The 20330-nt window shown below is 46.6% G+C and overlaps 1 protein-coding gene across 3 annotated transcripts in view; it reads left to right on the top strand.

Moving 5' to 3' along the window:
• Nucleotides 1-20330, top strand: part of DPF3 (double PHD fingers 3) — a 237036-nt gene that overhangs the window by 169626 nt on the left and 47080 nt on the right. For 2 of the 3 annotated variants that reach the window (XM_045201942.3, XM_045201944.3), the window contains one exon: nucleotides 5198-5326. In XM_045201942.3, the coding sequence (XP_045057877.1) occupies nucleotides 5198-5326 (129 nt within the window). Of the gene's footprint in view, nucleotides 1-5197; nucleotides 5327-8078; nucleotides 9472-16952; nucleotides 18743-20330 lie in introns of those variants that run through there. The other variant, XR_008427345.2, reaches the window with a different exon arrangement.

Here is a 20330-nt window from a genome sequence, read left to right as displayed (position 1 = left end):
ACATTGTCTTATTCTCTCTCTCTCTCTTTCTCTCTCTCTCCCCCCCCCCCCCCCCCCTCGCTCCTCTCCCCCCCACCCCCTACCCTCCTGGTCTCCAGAGCTTCCTCCTCTAGACTGGCCTGTCCAGTGTGTTCTGTGTGGCCGGCCTGGGGCTGCCTTTTCCTCTTTTCCTTGCTCCCTTTCTTTCCTCTGTCCTGTGAAGCTGCACTCTGCACCAGGCGAGGATGCTTTACACTTGAGAGATGAAGTAATAACAGGTGGCAAGACCAGAGGCTGCCAGAGCCCAGGATTCCAGTTGCCATGGAAACATGTCAGACCTCTGGAAGGATGGGAACTGTCAGCCAGGGAGGTTGGTGGGGGGACAAGAGAGAGGGGTGAGGAGAGCCACATCTCCTGGAGGGTTCTTCGCACTGCCCCCCAGATTCCGCAAAGGCTGCACACTTAACTAGCAGGCCCCAGGAGAACCGCTGCCTGCCTGGGGCTGGGTTAAGGGCCGGGTAGCAGGCACAGAGCGTGGCCATGTGTTTGTACCCACCAGGCCCTGGCGGGTGGTCTGAGTGTCTGCTCAGGATGTTAAGTCACGCTTTTATGGATGTGCCGTGGAGGAGCCTTCATTTCTGGTCTATTTCCTCTTTCCCCAGGACACTTGGGACACAACTCAGGTCTTGGAAGAGCCAGATGAGGGGCTGTTGCTGGTGGCCAGACTGTCCCTGCCACTCAGTCTTTTCATGAGTAGCGGGCATATCACAGCAGAGATCAGGGTGAATGGGGGAAAGACAGCTCTGGCTGGGTGGTAGTTTTATGGAAGATTTGGGGCCTTGTTTGCCATGGATGGGGCCTGAATAAAGCAGAAAATCCCGTAGTATGCATTTTCCAGAATGATGGCTCACCCTTCACTGAGTGTGCTGGGGGGGCTTTTTGAGGCTTGGCCTCCCTTTCTCCTGGTTTGATTTATGTGAATGCTGCCTTCCACCTTCTGGGGTTTCCCCTCCTTCTCTATGAACTTTGTTCCTCATTTCCATTCTTTAATTCCTTTGAGCTTTTTAAAGTTATGTGCCCCAGGTAAATTCCTAAACTCTTAAGGCTCACTTTATTTTTCTCAGCAGCTTCCTTGTATTTCTTCTTACACGATGCACATTAATCAACAGAAACCGAATCCATCACCGTGGGTGCCGCCATTGAGATACCACGCTGGCCTTCGCCCTCACTGTCATCTTGTTCTGTAAAGCAGGACTCAATTTCCCATAAGCAGAAGCAGAATCTCTATTTAAATCCCACTTGCAAGGTCTGGGCAAGCTTCCTATTTATAGTAAAATCCTTTTTATAATGATCTCATATACGGGACCAGGAAATTGCTGGTGGCTGGGTCAGGCCATCGGCCAGTGAAGCCATGGTGTGAGCTTTACTTAAAGAAACTCCTTCATGAGCCTCTCAGATTATCTGGAGAAGTGTTTTTTGTTTTTTGTTTTTGCAGAGCATACGACAATAAACGGTCATTTGACATGGATCGTTGTGATAGGAACATTAAATTTGAGTTCAAAGGGAATTTCCGCTTTTATCAGGCCAACCTCAATTTTTCTTGCTTTGGGATTCCGAAACAGCGAATTAAGGGAATCAGTTTCACTAAAGAGATTCATGAAATATTTTACATGCAAAGTATGGTCAGAAAGTGTTGCCTCCAGAATTCCCAGGAGGCAGAGAAGTATGATTATAGCTGAGAGTCTCCGGAGACACGGGCGACCTGGAGGTGAGTCCTGGAGCTGGCCCTTCGTCTCTGTGGACTTCAGTGGTTACCTCGTCTGTCCAGTGACCCCTACGTCAGACAGTTTTCTGTGAGAATCACGAAATGACAAGTGTAAAACATCCAGTGTAAGCAAGATCCATTAGTTTTGTAGTGTAACAGATGTTTGCTGCTTTTTCTCAGAAAGCAGTTAAACAGGAGAGGTTGAGTGAGTAGTGTCCCCTTCTGGAGAGACAACGAAGCATAGCCTTACACAGTTTCCTTGGGTGTTTGTGTGTAGGATGGTATTTGACCTACCGTAGTAGGGGCACCGTGTTCTTCTTCCAGCAGCCCAGGGCTCTCAGCCACCCACTCTGTGCGCTCTGGGAGTTGGACATGACACCAGGCCAATGACTGACCAGCCTCCCTGGACATGGACCAGCTCTGCTCTCTGAGGACTAGGGAAGTAAACCAGGCGGCGGATGATATTCTCAGAGCAACAGATAACTCTGCCCCAGGGAAAGCGAACACAATGCTCTGTCCCTGCTAGGAGGTCCCGGGGGTGGTATCACTGTGCTGCCTACTTACATCTCTGCCATTTGTCTCACACCTTAACCATTTCCTGTGCATGGGACGTGTAGGCGTTCCGAAGGTGTGTTCGACATGGTCCCTGACCTGACAGCATAGGTCATTTAACATGGGAGATGAGGCCGGTGCACACGTGTATGAACAAGAGAAGCATCCATAGAAGCGTTGTCAGCAGAGTGCCCTCCCCAAAGCCTGACTGGTCATTTCTGGCCAGGGAACTGGGAGAGCTTCATGGGAGAAACCAATCCTAAATACCAAAGAGTGTATGAGAACCAGATGAAAAGGCGATCAATTAGTCTATTCCGTGCCATTTTCCCAAGGTGGAAGAAAGCTTTGAGCTCACTATCATGAGCAAACAGGAACTGAGGTAAAAAGGGTTTTGCTGGAAATGAAGCATAACTCTTCATTATCACCTGCTGTGCTGAGTCGTTGCTGTGCTAAAATGGAACTCCCCCCTCCCACCCTCCTGGCCCGTCACAGCCACACACACCAGGGCCTGCAAAGGTTTCAGCACCTTTTGACCCCTTTTGGCCAGGTACTTTGTATGGCCAACAAATATACGTGGGGACCCTGTTCTGATTCAGTCTCCTCAGAAACTTCTCTTCATCAGAGGAATTAAATTCTGTTCCTTTGGTCTTTTTATATAGGATCAATTTCTTAGTCTTTGTCTTCTTTGCTCTACTAGATGATTTTTGAATTTTTTTTATTTCTCTAAGTATTGGAGTCTCTGACTCAATGGGGCGTTCTACCAATGGTCTGCTGGTGGTAAAAATGGGAAAGAATTATCTGGGAGTTCTTACAGTCTACATTCTACTTCTTCATCCTCATAAATCACAAGTGATACAGTGGGCTGGAGAAAACCAGCTTCATTAGTTGCTTAAAGATTTTGTGAAAGGGGGGAAAAATCTGACATAAAAGAGAGTCCGTAAGGGAATAAGAGAACAGAAGAGAGACAATGGTGAGGCAGGGCCTCCTGAGAGTTTTAGGGAGATGATACACACGAGATTATTTGATTTTCATGCAGGAAGCACCTACGTTGTGACTGGCACCTGCACATTTTATGTGTAGTTTATAGCAATCATGAAATTTAACTTTGGTTTACACTCAGCCCCTGAGTTTAATATACCCCACTCCTTTCTGTTCACCTTTTGATTCATTTCCATGACAGCCTCTTAGTGAGGAGACCCTGCGTTTATTCGCATCATAGATGTGCCTGGGCTTGCTTAACAGAGTTCTAAAAATGGTTCAGATGGCCATTGAGACAGAAGGAAGAAAGGGACTTCCTTCTGGACTTGGGCAATGAAAATTTTATAGGCAGAGTAAAATTTTTGCCGAGGTACTGATTTTTGGAAATTCGCAAAGCCGTTCTGTATGACGTGCAGATGCCTTTGAGATACAGAGACTGATGAAGAAAAGCCGGCGCTTAGCAGGCCACAGGGTGTGGCCAGCTCCTCTCTGCCCCCAAACAGCCAACACTCTGGCAGAGATCTGTCTTCTTCCCTGAAGACGAAAATCAATGGCTTGGAAACTGATTAAATCATTCAAATAGCAACTGATAAATGGATTAACCCACTATAATGTAATTCTGCAAGCTTTTGTCTTCTGCCTTTCCCAGGTAAGTCTTTCTATTCCTGGAGGCAAAGCAGAGGCATGGAAGCAGCGAAGGCCAGAGGGAATCATATTAAAGTGGGTGAATCCGTTTATCACTTACTGCCTGGATGGTATTTCTGCTCACATATCTGCTTCCTTTTACAGATCTGTACCCTACGGGACCCTGGTTAATGTTAGCCAGTGAATAATGAAAGATAGCGGACATTGGGTACAGCAAGGAGGAAGATGCCCCTGTGGTTTAGGCTGATCCTATAAATGGAGAGACTTTTCTTCCTAGTCACAAACAGGGAGTGTTGATGTGACAGAAATGTCCACAATAGGGATAGAAAAACAGGAGAACAGAAGTGTTTCTCGCCAGGCAAAGAACCTGTCCGAGGCCTTACACCCAGGCAGTGGAAACAGACTGTTTTGGGGCTCAGGGATGTGTGCTGCTCTCACAGGCTTCTGGTTTTCATATCATGTCCCCAGATTTTTCTTTGCTTTTGCGTAGGACTTTCATCATGGGGGGATTATGAGGGTCTTAAGCCTCAAGACATGCTCACTAACTCACTGTTCAATCCATCCCTGGCACGAGGCTCAGCTAAGTGTGCAGTGTGATTCCAGGCACTTGGGCTCTGCTGATTAAACTAGTCCTGGGTGCCTTCCCTGACAGTGAGTCTGGACTTGGGGAGATACAGCTGAACAAGAGTGAACACCTGTGTGCCTGCCAAGATGTTCTTCAGAGTCCCCAAGAGCATCTGCGTGGCCTATCGGGAAATGACCACCCATCAGTGAATGCTGCTTTGATGCCTATTCAGGGACAGTAGGAATATCTCCTAAGCGAGAGCATCTTTCCAGAGGGCGAGGCCTAGGCACTGACCATTCTCGCTCCCTCCAGCCACATCGCAGATTATGACTGCCCTCTGCTATCTGGGGCCTTGGCCCTAGGAGCTGGTTGCTCAGGGATGAGAGATGTTTGCTTGCCCAGTAGGCCTGCTGGGTGCTGTGCTCTTCAAGGGTGGCAGCCAGAGGAGCGGGCTTGCGTCTGTACAAACAAAGAGCTGGCAAATCTTGCAGAAAATCAGACTAAACTTGGGGTGGCTTGCAAAACAATGGTTCTGTTACACTGAGGGGAATCACAAAGAAAATGCCCCAAGTTAACAATTTGGTTGTAACAAAACCTCAGATTCTATACTTCCCATTCTTTCTGGAACGGATTTTGCCACACTGTGGGAGAAGAGGGGGCGGGTAGAGATTCATCTCAGGCTAAAATTGGATTTTTTAAAAATGTTTCTACAGCCCAGAAAGGACCGGACGGGACAGTCATTCCTAATAACTACTGTGACTTCTGCTTGGGGGGCTCTAACATGAACAAGAAGAGTGGGCGGCCTGAGGAGCTGGTGTCCTGTGCAGACTGTGGACGCTCTGGTGAGTGTGGCCCCTTCTTGCATCTGCGCCCGTAGAACAGGAGCAGTTCCACCTGCCTTCCTCTGCCATCTTCTGCGGGGGTTGCAGGGTGGAGTGGGGAAGTTGGTGGTGGTGATGATTTTAAGTGGAGAGGAGTTTTCAGGTAATCTGATACTTTTCTTCTTCGGGTTTGAAGAAACAAAAATTATGCCTTGGGATCCAGGGAAGAGGGAAAGGAGAAAATTTGGACTTGGTGTTTGGCCTTGTCATGAAGTGGATATTTCTCTGTGTGTGTTGTTGTGGACGACCGTGAGCTAGTGTGGAAACACCTGGGGGTCCAGGCAGCATCCTCTCTTGTATCGGGTGATGTGCATGTAACAAAAAGACGTGTTTGTTCTGTGGAAGTGCCCGGGCCGCAATGGAAGAATATGGAAACATGAATATTGGGAGAGCAGCCACATCTTGAATTGTGGGAGTCAGAGCCCCCTGAGCTCCTTGGTAGTGGCGTAAATACCACATCCCTTGGCCACTCATCCTGCTTTCTCATGTGGAACAAAAAAGGGACCGTGGAAGGGCAAAAGGGCAGGTGTTCTTAGGGCAAGTCTGGAGTTCACCTGGCATGTTTTGAAATTTTCATCTTTAAGACTAAATTTTCATCTTTGAAGACTAAACTAAAAAAAGGCTTTGATCTTCTTCCTTCATTTGTAAAGTGAGTTCAGGTTTTCAAGTTTTATTCAGGCTGTTGGTTGTTCTTCAGTTCTAACCAAACCATTACTTTTGGCTGGTTGTGGTTGGTTGGGATTTTTTTTTTTTTATGTCATAACGAGGCCAAAGAGAGGTTTCACGCTCATGTTTGGTTTCAACTACTGACATCGTAGGTGAAATACAGTTCAGTTGGATGGGTGGTTCCGGCAGCGGAGAGTTGTTGCCCCTTCCCACACTCTCCTCCCGGTCTCCTCTGCCCCGAGTCCCGCGGACAGGACTGAGACGACCGCACCTGGCTTTCCTGTGGCTCAGTTCTTCCTTTGCTTTGTCCACAAACCTTAGCCTTAGCCCCCCTGCCTTGTTTTTTAAATTTGTCTTTTGTTTAGGGTTCAAGACTGACTTGAGTAGCAAATCAGTGATTGAAAAAGGACTGGTTTCCATTGCATACAACTCTCAACATCTAACGCTTAAGGGCCCTGACAGGGCGGCCATCTGTGCGGTGCTGTCAATTCGCCTACCTTGCAAACATGATACCTCAGGTTGAACTTATTACTCTCCTGATTCCAGCTTAGAAAAGAGGGCCCATGGGATAGGGGGCTCTGGGGTTTAGGTATTTAAAGAGAAAATGAAACAAATGAAATTCAGTGTTTTTAAAAAGCAAGTGACCCCTCAGAGGCAGAGTGACATGGGGTGTGTCACTCCAGGCGGGGTGACACGGGCTGTTGTAGGACATGCAAGAGAGGGCGGCTTTAGCACGCTTGGTGCAGACCGCTGCGATGCCCCCCTTCCTTCCCTGCAGAGGATGAGGTGCTTGAATCTGATTCGTGGGGGCCCAGAAGTAGGCAGTGGGTTTTTTTCTATCCAAAGCCTCTTTCTTCACAGCCTTTACTCAGCTTTTTCTTCCTAGGATCTGTGTGCTTGTGTGCTTGGTGACACAGGGGCCATTCGGGTGGATAATCTAGTTAAGATCTGACTCTGATTCTCCTGTCACAGTTGATAGTTTGGTAATAAACAGGTGGTGTTGCTCATGGGGTGTGCTTGGTAAGCAGGGGGGAGTACTTGTCTAGGGCCTTCCCAGGGTCCTTCTCAGGAAGAGTGTGAAGCCTGGAAGAGCTGTCTTCTAGTCCATCTCAATTGCTCTGCTTCCTGGGGACAAAGTGGGATTGCTGATGCCGGCACCAGACGTGGCACGTCATGCCCTCCTGTATTGGGGGAGCGCTCCTGGGTCCTTTTAGAATGTAGGAGTTTAAACCTGAGTTTTGCAGATTTCAGGATAGAAACCCTATTTTTCACTTTGTTTGTGCTCTGAGTTAGATTTGACAACTGTGGACTTCCCGGGGTAACAAAGACCTGGGTATGTGTGGGTGTGTGTGAGTGTGTGCACACGCACATGTGCCCGTGTGCAGATCACAGTAACATCGTCCAGTGGTTAAATAAAACGAGGGGCTCTTAGTAGCTACCACTTGTCAGAGTTTTCAACTGCTGTTTACTTTCAGTGCAAATGAGCTCCGTGGTGGAAGGGCAGACTTGAAAGGGTACTGAAAGAATGGGATTTAGAGGCAGGTAAAAATAAAAATAAAACTGAGGGAGACTTAACCACCTGGAATGGGCTGACAGTAATAGCTTTGTAGAGCTGACTGTCAAAGTGAAGGACAAACATTGTGCAAAGAAACACCAATGGGAAACACCAAAAAAAATACCAACCAGACTTAAAAGCCACCAAGTAAACTCATTGTCTAGGGGGCGGGGTGAGGTGTGTGTGTGTGCGCATCTGGGAGAGAAGAAAGACATGTCATGGGTGAGTCTTTCACTGTCTGAGCCATGGACGGATATATCGTGGTGGGCATGATGCCTCTTCAGGGAGGGAGGAATCCTCTTCCCTGGAAATGCTGGCTTTGTCGTTGTACCCCAAATCCCTGTCGCCAGGTGATGCACCCGTTAATCTCTTTTGGTGTGAAATGGTTTATGATCTTGCTATGAAGAATAACATTGCGATAATATAATAAGAATATTAATAATGCTGTCTGTTGCTTAACCCATGTGCTGATATATTCATCATACATGTCAGCTCATTTGGGAGGAGAAGGCAGTAAGGAGAAGGAGGCAGCGGCTGCAGCACACACCACGGAGGACTTATTCGGTTCCACGTCAGAAAGTGACACCTCAACTTTCCACGGCTTTGATGAGGACGATTTGGAAGAGCCTCCTCACTCCTGCCAAGGACGCCGCAGTGGCCGGGGCTCGCCCACAGCAGACACAAAGGGCAGTTGCTAAACCTGTGAACAGACTCTGGGCAATTGGGCATCACCCTCTGACTTTGGTCATTGTTCTGGTTCTGATATATTTTTTTAAATGAAAGACAACTTTAGGTTTTCTCTTCATCCTTGCTTTTTCCTCTTAACCTTCCACGTATCCCTTGCCCCTTCCCCTCTGTTTTGAGTATGTACAGCAGAAGCACAAACTACTGAAACAACAGAACAAAAGAGCCAAGTAGTCCTTCAGAGAGATGGCATCGTGATGTACCATTTATTGTCCAGAGAAATGGGAGGTTAGGTGAAATAGCTCTTTTTTGGGGTGGGGGGAGGGGATCTTTTTGACATGAACAGAGTTGATTTCCTCAGTTTTCATATTTATTGGCAAAATGAAGAGAGGAGGAATATTGGGGTTTGGAAACAAAGAACCAATTACATTAAATAAATTATTATTTATATATTCTAATTACTAGAAACTGACTTTTTTATTGAGAGAGAGATTGAAGGGAAATCAAAGAAACTGATTATATCTGTTTAGAAGAAAGCCACTGGGGGGGAGGATTGGTTCAAGGAGACCCCGTCAGGGGGGTTTCCTCGACGGGAGGTGATCGCACTTCCAGTACCCCACGGCGTTTGTGGCTCCCCATGGCAGACCCCTCCCCGTGTCTCAGCCCTGACCTTTCCATCTTCCTCCCTGCTTGCGAGGAAATGTCAGCAGTTTCTGAGAAGTCCTGGGCCACTTTGTGTGGCCTCCCTCCAGCACCCGGGGGCCCCCTCGAGCATGGAGTCTCCAGGGCTCCTCCTCTTCATCAGTGTAGCCACAGTTCTGTGGTTGCTGGTTTTTCCTCACTTTCCTCCTGGTGAAGAGCAATTTCCAAAGGCAGGAATGGAACATAAGCAGAAAGTCATGGACTCAGCAGTGAGAAAACAACCCGAGGCTGCACTTGTGGAAGAAAGAATCATACCTGAAGTGTATTTCCCTCCCCCCTTGCCCCTGTTTACAGACATACAAATTCCCGTTGGATGATCGAGTCTCCCATATTTCTTCTATTTTTTATAGTGCCCTCCAGGCACTTTGTTTTATGTTTCCAATAGCCTCTCCTGAAATAAACCAAAGCCACACTTGTTCAAGGCCCCTGGGGCGATGGAGAAGACCATCCACCTTGTTGGCAGTCCCAAGATGAACAGCTCTGCAGTCCTAGTCAAAAGGTACGTCTTGGCTGACCTGTGTTACCAGGAGGGCAAAACCATCATAGCTGTTTATTTTCCCCTTTCCTTTCTTTTCTCCCCTACCTTGTGTTTTGTTTTTCTGAGGTTGGACCCCTTTTTAGTGTGGGAGTGGCTACTGAAGTGTCTTCACCCGCCTCCTGCTGTCTGTGCGCATGCATCCCCACTTGGGCCTGGGCCCAGTGTGAGGCCCGAAGCTTGCTTGGGGCTCTGTGTGGAGAATGCGGGGTTTCTGGCTTCTGGCTCAAGCATAAGAGAAAATGGCTGGGATAGTGCTTGACTAACTGCCTTCACTGGTTACATGTGGAGCGAGGCATCCAGGGAACTGACTTTGGAGTTGGCTGCTGAACTTGGGTAGGAATGAGGGGACATGGCCACAGGGAGACTGCATGCTTAGGCTGATGTTCTTTGCTCCAGGTATCAATTTAACAGCTAAAGGAATGCATCCAAGTTAAAGCAAATCTCTAATTAAACACAGCACTCAGCTGAGCTGACCTGAAGGTTCTGAACTCCCACCAAGTGTGGGCAGGTTCTTGGTCTGCCTGAGAGCACAGGTCCAGAGACATGGGCACTGCCATCTGGCTTGGGTTGGGAGACGAGAGAGGCCACCCAGGCAACCGGCTGCTTTTAAGTGTCTGGGAAGATCTGCTTTGACACTCCAGCCTTTGCAGATCCTCTCCTTAAAATAACCAACCAGCCAAACAAAAGCACGGACCAAGCAAAGAAACCCACACGTGGGCTCTTTGGGCTTCTCTGGTAGCCTGAGACAGAAAGGGCTTCCACTCTTCTCCTGCTTCAAATGTGAGAGTGTCTGCCCGGGCAGTTGTTCTCAGTTGTGAGAGAGTGAAAGTAACAACCTCACCCACTTGGGGATGTTCTGCCTTACCTGTATGTGGCCCTGTTCCTAGGACACGGCATAAGCCTCCAGCAGTTAATACTCCTGCATGCGCACATGTGCGAAAAGCCAGTGTAGTTGGTTCCACTTGGTTTCTGCTAAGGGGATGCGGCCTGCCCTTGCTGCCACTCTCCGCCTCTGGACTTCATCTGTTCTGTTACTTTGACTCAGATACTGGCATCACGGCATTACAGCTTCCTCTCACTGGTGAAAAGGGATCTTCCGTGTTAATAAAAACATGTCTGGTCAGTCTGTACTATCATTAGAAGTCTGTCCAGTTGTTTGTAGTCCTGAAGTTCTCAATGACAGCCTACTTTTAAATTTGAAAACAATTTAAAATCTACATAATTAAAAATTACGGAAACCCATAAAGAATTGTTTAAACGAGGGAAACGCCCATGGGAAGATTTATGTGAGGATGGCTAGTGCTTATCTGTTTCATTTTTACTGGTATAACTTGCTCTTCCTTTTCTCCTCTCCGTGATTAGATGTCCTCATCTTCCTCAGTTGGTGTCGCCAACGTGAGCATAGTAATATATCTTAGCATTGCCCAAGCACCTTGTCTCACCTTGCTCATAGTGTACAGACTCAGAATTTGCATCCTTAAAAGAAAAAAAGAACTGGAAGGGACTTTCAAGATGATCAAGTTCAAATCTTTCATTTTCCAGTTGAGAAAGAGCAACTCGGAGAGGTTAAGTGAGTGACATCTGAGAGAGCAGAATGGACCTTGCTTTGCAGGCAGATGTCTTAAGGTGGAAGAAGGAAGCTCAGAGGAGGCATAGCGGGAAGAAGCTGGCTGTTCTGAGGTTCCAACCAGCTTGCTGGTTGATGTTCTGTCTTTATCCCCCTTTTTCTGTATAACAATGGCCAACATTTCTGTGCCAGACATTGTTCTGAGTCCTTCCCCTGGGATGGTTTATTTAATCCTCATGACTGTGCTATGAGGTAGGGGTTTATATTATCCCCAGTTTACAGATGAGGAAAAGGAGGCTTACTAATAAGGTTAAGAAATGTACTTCAGGCTTCGCAGCTAATAGAGAGAGGTTTTGATTCCTACCACCCTGACTCCAGGACCTCCTATGTACACTTTACTTATACCGTTGTTTTATGCTGCCCTTGCATATTCCTACATACGTGACATAGGAATATAATATTCCTGTGTATGTAATACATATAGGAATATAAAACATTTATTTATTGTTTAGCTATTCATTATAAAAGACATGGAAGTTATTTATATGATGAATGATTTCAGAACTTCTTTGGATACCATTTCAGTAGTGATTTGTTTTAGTTTACACACAAGAATGTCCGTCTCGAAGTGAGAAATTATCCTGGTCATCTAGGACTACTTTGGTGCCTCCATATTCTAGAAGAACTTTATCTCCAACTCTTACAGTGATTGGTTGAAGCTCTCCCTGCTTTCCTTTCGAGCCCTATCCAACAGCTACTACTATTGCATGTAGTATGTGAGATTTTTCTGGAAGCACAATGCCGCTGTTGGCTACCGTTGTGGCTGCACTTTGAACTAATACTTGGTCAAAGGGGGAAGAATATGTGTATGTATCTCCCTTGATTTTTCTCAGGTCCAGTTGAAGAAAGAGGTGCTTGTAATGAATATACAAGTAGCTTTAAGTGGTAATGTTACTAAAGGCTTAGCAGAGTAAGCAGTTAGATCCTCAAAAGGAAAATTCCAATTAAAGTTCTGTACAGAATATTATAGAGAACTTGACTTGTAAACCATCATTTCTAGACATTCCATCCTGATGCCCATTAGGAACAAAGGTCTCCTTTTGTTTTAGCTCTGGAATTGCAGCAGCTGTGTGAGCAGTCGACACATCTGTTGTTGCTTTTGTTAAATAAGTATCACTACTCAAAACTTAACATGAATTAGAGTTTTGAAGATGAAAACGATTTAACTAGTTTCCCTTGTCCTCAGCTCAGTAAAGCACCCACCCAAAGGTGCACAATGCTTTAGAAATGCCATCTAGTTTTCTGAATCCTAGCCCAACGATAGGACAATCAAAGATATAGGACTTTCTAAATTTGTTACAACATGCATGTCCCCTGGGGGAATTGTTGATGAAAAGGTGATTATGGTTGTTGTCTGTCTGATGTTTTTTCCTACTTAGAGCAATCTAATCCTTTATTTCTGTTATTGATACTGTGTAGAGAGAGCAGTCCCTGTAATCACTGTAACACTGGGATTGAGAAATAGCCTTTCATTTTCTAAAGGCACTTTAAAGTCAGTAAAGCAATTTGCTACTGGTATTTTAGAGAGAAGGATTTAATAAAACTGTGATGTTCACATCAGTAGTATCCCTATTTAAGTCTTCATACTTACTTAGCATCTCTCCATGCACCTAATGGGCTGCAGCCTGATACCGCCTCTGTGTAGCCCTTGAGGGAACACGAGATCATTACTCGGGGAGAGAACTAAGGGCTGTTCGGTGGTTCTCACTTCATGGTGGAGTGAGATTAATTAATATCATCCCAATATGCCTCCTGTCACATCTGATGAATATGATCTTGAACTTGTACTTGAAGTTGGAGCGGGCTCATGTGGTAGGCATGTTTTCATAGGGGATTTTCTTTACCTTTGCAAGTGATGTTACTTGTGTAATTCCTGAGTGAGCCGGGAGAAACCTAGAAGAGAGATGAAAAGTTCTGGGTTTGGTCTCAATCCCTGTGTGGTTTTGCCATGCATCTCTGCCTCAGTTTCTCTGTGCCTAGCACATGGACATTTCTTACCTTATCCAAATAGATAACCAGCATTCTTCCGTGGTGATTCTTCAAGCAACCCTGTAAATAGGGTGGATGTTATTTGTTCTCATTTTACTGCTGAGGAAACTGAGATTCGGCCGGGTTAGGTGACTGGTCTGAAGTTCCAGGGTACGTCTGGGCCTTCTGATACCCTGTTCTCAGTCTATACTGACTTCTCCATCGATCACATTTCAAAGATTTCTTGAGTAAAATCAGTAAAGGTCTTTGAGATCTTTCATTCAAGACTTCATTGGGTAGAGAAGGAGGTATTCGATGCTGTAAAAACAAAATAAATCCAAGCCCAACCTGTAATCACGTTAGAGCCCTGCTAAGGAATAGCGGTGTCTAAGTCCTCCTGCTTCCGAGGAACTGAGGCTGAGCTTTCCTAATGACCCTCGTTTCGGTGGTGACGTTGGGGTGACGGTGAGGGCGGGAGTAGTGAGGCGTCCAGGGGTGTAAACACTGCAGGCCCTGTTTTCGTCACATGCCCAAGTGCTCCTGACACTAAAACACGGAGTTACACGATACCGCTGTGCCTAAGAAAAGGGAGTTCCGACCATTTACTCAGATAACAGCATAGGAAAAATCATTCTGCTTGATTGACTTACAGAGTAGATGAGAATGGTGGAAGATCCCTGTGAGAACTCAGTTATTAGCTAAAAAGCATTAGCAAGTAGGTTTTCAAAGTATCTCACTATGGTCCTTGACCAATGAATAAGACTTAACATTTAAAAAAAATGTTTGAAATAACTTTTACAAAAAACGTCCACAAATAGTACAAAGAACTTCCATAGACTCTTCACCGAGATCCTTCCAGTAGCCCTCGCGCAGGGCCCACGCCACAGCCCGCGGGCCTCTTGGGGCTCTGCCGGCTTTCTCGCTACGCCCGTTTTCTGGTCCGGGGCCCAGCCCGGGTTCGCCTGCTCTTTTTAGTTGTCGTACCCTCCTGCAGTCCTTTAATCTGTGCATCACTTTGATGCTTTTGAAGAGTGCTGGCTAGTCATTTCATAGGAGGCCCTTCATTTCAGGTTTGTGTGCTGGTTCCCAACGATTAAAATCAGGTTACGCTATTTTGGTAAGAATGCTACAGAAAGGATACCGCCTTCTTCTCAGTGCTGCATTGTATCAGGGTGTGCGGGATTGATTTTATCCCCTTACTGCTGGCTCAGACGGTTGGCCTTTCAGCTTAGGTTCAGGCTAGTGTGTTTGTAGACCTTGGATGATAATACTTTTCGTTCATATGTGCTTTGTTTATTTGGCCACTAGGAACTGGGTAACAGCAGTCTGTATATGACTGCTCAGCCCTATGAAGGATAGGACGAAATTGAACTTGGGCCCGATGGATTAATTGTCCAATAGAATTATTTCCAACCTAGTTGGGAAGACTAGATATTCACAAGTAGTTAAAATGTGTACTGTGGCCATGGATCAAAGTAGTCAGGGAGATTCTCTTCGAGGAAGCTACCAACAAAGACATCTGGATTGACTCCTGCTATTTAATCTCCAGGCAAAAGTGTCTCCAGTCAGAGAGAATGGAGGTAGAACTGAACAAAAGGCAAAGCTGGGAATTACAACCTGAATGATGTAAAATGGCAAAAATCACAACATGAGAACATGTTTAAGTGTTGTCCTGTGGCATTTTGTTTGTGCCACTAGTATAGTGCTTATTGCAACGAATTAAGATTGTATTCTTTCTCCTGAAGCAAGGGTGTGTGTTCCTTGAGGGCAAAGATGATGTCATTCATGTCCCTCAGACAGTGCCCGACAGCAGTGTGCCGTGATTATTTATGGAAATAAACGGACGAGTGAGCAGTGTTTCTGAGCTACTTGGTGGGAGGGTTTAGCGCAATAAATATTGCTGATGGCAAGGTTGGGGAGGTCATACATACCTGGACACGGCATCCGGTGGTCGAGTTGGGTAGATGAGGTCCTTGGGGCAGTGAAGTGTGATGAGTAGGGAAGGAGGGACCATGAGGGTGTGAAGACGGGTGAGGGCTTTGCTGAAGATGAACGGAGGGATAGAAAGTCAGCCTTCTTGAGAGCGACTGAGCAGAAGACCAAGACAGTGGCAGGGCATTTCTAGGGGCCTGCCGTCGGCTCCTCCAGAAGAAATGAAAGAAAATGGATGTTAGGAGCACAAAGCTGGGAACTAACCTGCTATTTTCTAGGTGGCTTACATGGGCAAAAGAAGAAAAGTGTGCATCTGTGTGTGTTGGGGCTCAGTGGTGGAAATTTGAGGAAATAGCAAGGGAATGAATGGTGTGTGGTGGTTAGGCAGACTCACTAAAGTGATGACAGGTGACCTCTGACCAGAGGGCTTAGGGGCACTGGGGAGGGTTAGAAAGACTCCTGGCAGGGGGTAAAATTTGACTGGATGTCCAACAAGAGAACCCTCAGCGGTCACTCTGGAAGGCCTGGAGCAAGGCCTAACTGGTTTTATCACTGGAGTGAGTGGGCTGGAGGCAGGTGGGAGAGCAAAGAGATGAATACTAAGGCAGAGGATAGGAGTCAGGGAAGGGAGACTAAACAAGCAGACCTGTGAAGTGAGACAGTGGGAAGGGATGGGATGGGACTGCGGGGAAGAAGCCCGGCAGGTGTGAGGGAAGGCCCTGCTCAATCAGCCTCCCTTTGACAACATAAGTAGACAGTCTCAGCATCGGAAGCGCGTCTCACCCGATCCTGCCTATGTGAGCAGTGATACCTTGGGTACGAGAAGGACAGTGGGGGGTGATGGCGAGTTGCAGCTTGGGAGAGGCTGAGCTGCTCATTTGATTTTGAACTTTGTTCCCTTTCTGCTCGGCTATTTTCCCATTGGGCCTCTGCTTCCTTTCCTCTCTCCCTTGCCACTGCACTTAGTTCCGGACGGGCACTGTGGGGCACCCATCTCCGCCCTTAGGATCTGCTTCTGGGGCGAAATGTGACAGTACTTGGTTTCATTGCTTACTCTTTTGTGCTGGCTACTCCATTCCAAAGACTGAAATAACTTAGATTTCATTTCAGAAGCAAATGACCAACCATGGTCATTTGACCAACCATGTTTGGTCTCCCTTCCCTGACTCCTATCCTCTGCCTTAGTATTCATCTCTTTGCTCTCCTACCTGCCTCCAGCCCACTCACTCCAGTGATAAAACCAGTTGGGCCTTGCTTCAGACCAACCATGCCTGGTTGGTCTCCAATCAGATTAAAGGACCCACCCGGTTTGAACTGCCAGGGGATTCCAAGTCTGTCACTTAAAATTACTAAGCTAGTTGAGGATTGGAATGGACCTCTTGGCGTGGTTGTCTCTCCGAGCGGTCCAGACTGCTGGACTCATTGGGAACACTGTTTTGGGTGAGGGTGTGTGCATGAAGGGTGTGTGTCCTTTCGGCCTGGGACCGAATGGGGCATCAGTTGGGGTTTTCTGTGACTGCAGCTGGCCCGATACCGTAGCACTGCTCCTTTCTACTTAGGTGACAGGAAGATGGATTGCATCGTAATGGTCCTCCTGGGGTACTCTTAACAGTGAAAAGATTTAGTTTGTTTGGCTTCCAAGTGGAGGAGAAAATAAAAAAAAGATTTTGCCAACCCCCAGTTCTGCTTCCTGCACCACCTAGGAATTAAAAACCCAGCTGTGTCCTGTCTCTCGTGACATTCAGTGCCCAGGAGCAACTGGCCTGCCCTGTTCCTGGCCGATTCCGTGCAGCTGGCGATCAAGGCACGGGAGATACAAGTCTGGTGTTCATGCTCAGTGTGGCAGTTCGTTGTTGTTTTCTGTTTAATTCATTTCATTTCCACCAGCCCCTTAATTTTATTCTTTCCCTTTTAGGTAGTTGTCCTGTGCTGTTGGTTTTTATCTTTCGTTGCCTTTCCCTCTGCAGTCAACTCTGACCCGGGGACTCCACATCCTTCAATCAAGCCATTTCCGAAGAAGGCGAAAAGAAGGCGTGATGATTTGCTCCTCCTCCTCCTCTTCTTCCTCTTTCCTTGCCCAGCCCCCTCCTGCACGTGTGTTTCAGCCAACAGAGGAGCTTGGATCGTGGAAAAGCCTCCTTAGCTCCGCAGCTCAGCTCAACAAAGTCGGGAATGGCCTAAGTTTGTGCAACATGAAGATTTTTTTTCTTTTTAAAATTCTCCGTTACATTTTCTTTAAATGTCTGTGAGAAAGTGCTCAGCTCAGACTGGAATTGCTCTACCATAGAAGTAACTGAAAACAATCTGATGAAAAAAAAAGAGTTAACTATTTTATTTATTTCACTGTTTAAGAGAAAAATGTGCTGATGTGGCACAGTATTTTTATTTAAAGTAACTTCTACTTCAAAAGCGAAAGGAAATTTTGTGAAGATGTGAAGTCAAAAGAGTCCTTAATGTAAAATAAAGACTGCATATTAACTCTAAGGAAAAATACCCTGCATTTATGTTAAGAAAATAAAGCTCCGCTCTGCTTTCTCAGGCTTTAGGAAAAGCCATTCATACATGTGCTTTAGGTGTTTTTGTTTCTGCAAGTTGGATGTGGTAAGTGAGGAGTGGTCAGTTTCCTTTTTTCCTTCTTCAAGAGTCTATTGGAAAGTGGTGATGTTCAATGATTATGTTAAGCACGGACTGAAATAAATTAGCCACGAAGGCCATCGGCACTCTCTCTACCCCGCCCCCCAAAACCCTCTCCTCCTCACCCCAGGCAAGCCGCATTTATCTGAATGTCAAGAAGCAGCCTACCTCCTGGTTATCATGTCCGACAAGGCCTAGTTCTGAAAGGAATTCCATCTACTGATTAAATGTATCTCTGCGAGTTTGACAGATTTGAACACAGACGCCTTTGTTTAAAATAATGCAGTGTCCTGGCTGGTGTGGCTCAGTGGATTGAGCACCAGCCTGCAAACCTAAAGGTTACTGGTTCAATTCCTGGTCAGGACACATGCCCGAGTTGCCGGCCAGGTCCCTAGTTGGGGGTGTGTGAGAGGCAACCAATTGATGTATCTCTTGCACATTGATGCTTTTCTGTCTTTTTCTCCCTCCCCTCCCCTCTCTTGAGAAATAAAATAAAGTAATTCATTGAAGGAAGAGAGGGGGAAAAAGACAACAAAGTAAGCATCAGCTGAGATGATACTAATTTGGTCACCTAACAAACTACTAGAGGAAACTTGCAAAGGGAATCTTCTGCTGAACCACCTTCAGAGACCTGCGGCCTGAGTGTTCCCAAGGGCAAGGAAGGCCAACCCGGATGGGGAAGCCTTGGGTGCAGTTGCTGGTGAGGGTTGAGAAAGGCACGCACTTGAACCTGTCCTTCTATGGCCATGTTAGTGGAAGTGAATGTTGTGGCCTCTGAAATGTAATCCAACGTTATGTCTGCGGCCTAATGAGGGAGCTGGTTTGACTGGCTGGGGCACTGGGTTCTACTCTAGGTCTCTTATGCGACCATTCTCATGGGTTTCATTCACTTCTAAGCAGTCATATTAATAAATGAACAATCTCATGCCAGATATTCTTGTCCTCGAGTGACTGTTACTGGAATGGTTTTGAGCCTGAGAATCTCTATTTGCCTTTGAAAGGGGAGATTGGATGGGCACCCATATCCCGCCAGCCCTTTCGGGTTTCTCCATCAAGGCCAGTCTTCGAGGGGGAGACCACTAAGAGTGTCTGTGTATCATTTCACAGCCCTTTATGGCGACGTTTTCTGATAGGAAATACCTCTTTTTAAAATGCTAATAATTATAGTAACAATTTGCTCTCCAACCAACTCCCACAGGTTATGTGTAGAATTGTGATAAAGCTTTGCCTAACGTAGGGTTTGCGTCAAGTTTGTGTACGTTCCTGTTAAATAAAAGCCTGCTGCCAATGCCCCCATAGCATCTCTGTAGATTTTGCTTTACCAGCTTCATCTTCTATGAGGTTGACTTCCACACTGTCCTATTGAAGAGACTCCTGGAAGGATGCTGCCCACTTGGGATTGCCTGGGATTTGTTGATCCCCATTGTTTCAGTCGGAAGCACGGTCTGAGAACAGTGGTTGGCATTGGTTGACTGACAGATGGTGGTGGCATAGACAGTGCACAGTGCCCAGGGTCAGTGCCAGTGCTGGCTCTCGATTCCACTCTCGAGTTGCTGTCACCAACCCACTGTCATCATGGCCATCGGCACCTTCTCCATGGCCAAGATAGATTTATGGAGAGCCCAGATGTGTACAGATAGAATATACCTGTCTAACGTTGCTGTCCCACCTGTGTCAAGAATAGTTTCGCACGAGAATGCAAGATTTAGTGTGTGTTTGGGAAGTACTGGCGGGTTGGTGTTTCCATTACCTGAAAGCTGCTTTTGATGGAGCCTCCCCAAGGTGCCAGTTGGTTCAGCTGTAAGCGAGCCCCGCTGTGATTGGCGGCTCGTGTGTGTGGAGGAGGGCACTCTGCTGTGATGGGCCTTCCAGGTCAGGTAGAAGCAGATCAGTCTTCCGGCAGGACTTGCCCCCTGAGCACTGCCAGCCCATGTTGGGGTCAGGTGGAGACGGAGCGTGTCCTTGTGCTGCTGTGAGCAGTGTGCTCTGTCTGCTTTTAGAGTGGCCGCCCCATGTGGACATTCATTGTGGGCTTTGTAACTTTCCCTAAGCAGTAGGAAGAACTAAAGAACTTTTTTCCTCAATATATCCTTGTTAGGCTTTTTTTTTTTATTGTGGTAAAATACGCATTACATAAAATGTATCATTTGAACCATTTTTAAGTGTACATTTCAGTGGCATTAAATACATTTCACATTGTTGTACAGCCGTCACCACCATCCATCTCCAGAACCTTATCTTCTCCAGTCGAAGCTCGGAACTCATTCCTCCAGTTTGTTTTTCAAGTATTTTACGTCTTATATGCATCTTGTTTCAGATGTGAGAGAGTCGGACCACATTTTATGCAAAGCAGTATGCAAAGACTACTCTCTCGGGCCAGGGCTATGTTTATTTTTTGTTGGGGTGAGGACGAGGTTATTCGGAAGAAGCAGTTTGTCTTCCTTGGTTTACAAAGGGCCTGCAAACTCTGTGAAGACTGAGATGGTAAATACTCCAGGCTTTGCAGCCCGGGCGTCTGTCGCAACTACTCAGGTCTGGGTTTTTAGCACGGAAGTGCTAGCTGTAGACGTTGTGTAAATGAAGGGGCCTGGCCCTATGTTTCAGTAAGACTTTATTTACAAAAATAGGCAGCTGGCCAGATTTGGCCCAGGTGTCGTAG

The sequence above is a fragment of the Desmodus rotundus genome, chromosome 7, assembly GCF_022682495.2.
Source record: "Desmodus rotundus isolate HL8 chromosome 7, HLdesRot8A.1, whole genome shotgun sequence".
NCBI lineage: Eukaryota > Metazoa > Chordata > Mammalia > Chiroptera > Phyllostomidae > Desmodus > Desmodus rotundus.
Note: the sequence above shows the minus strand (reverse complement) of the source record. Positions and strands in the feature narration are given on the sequence as shown.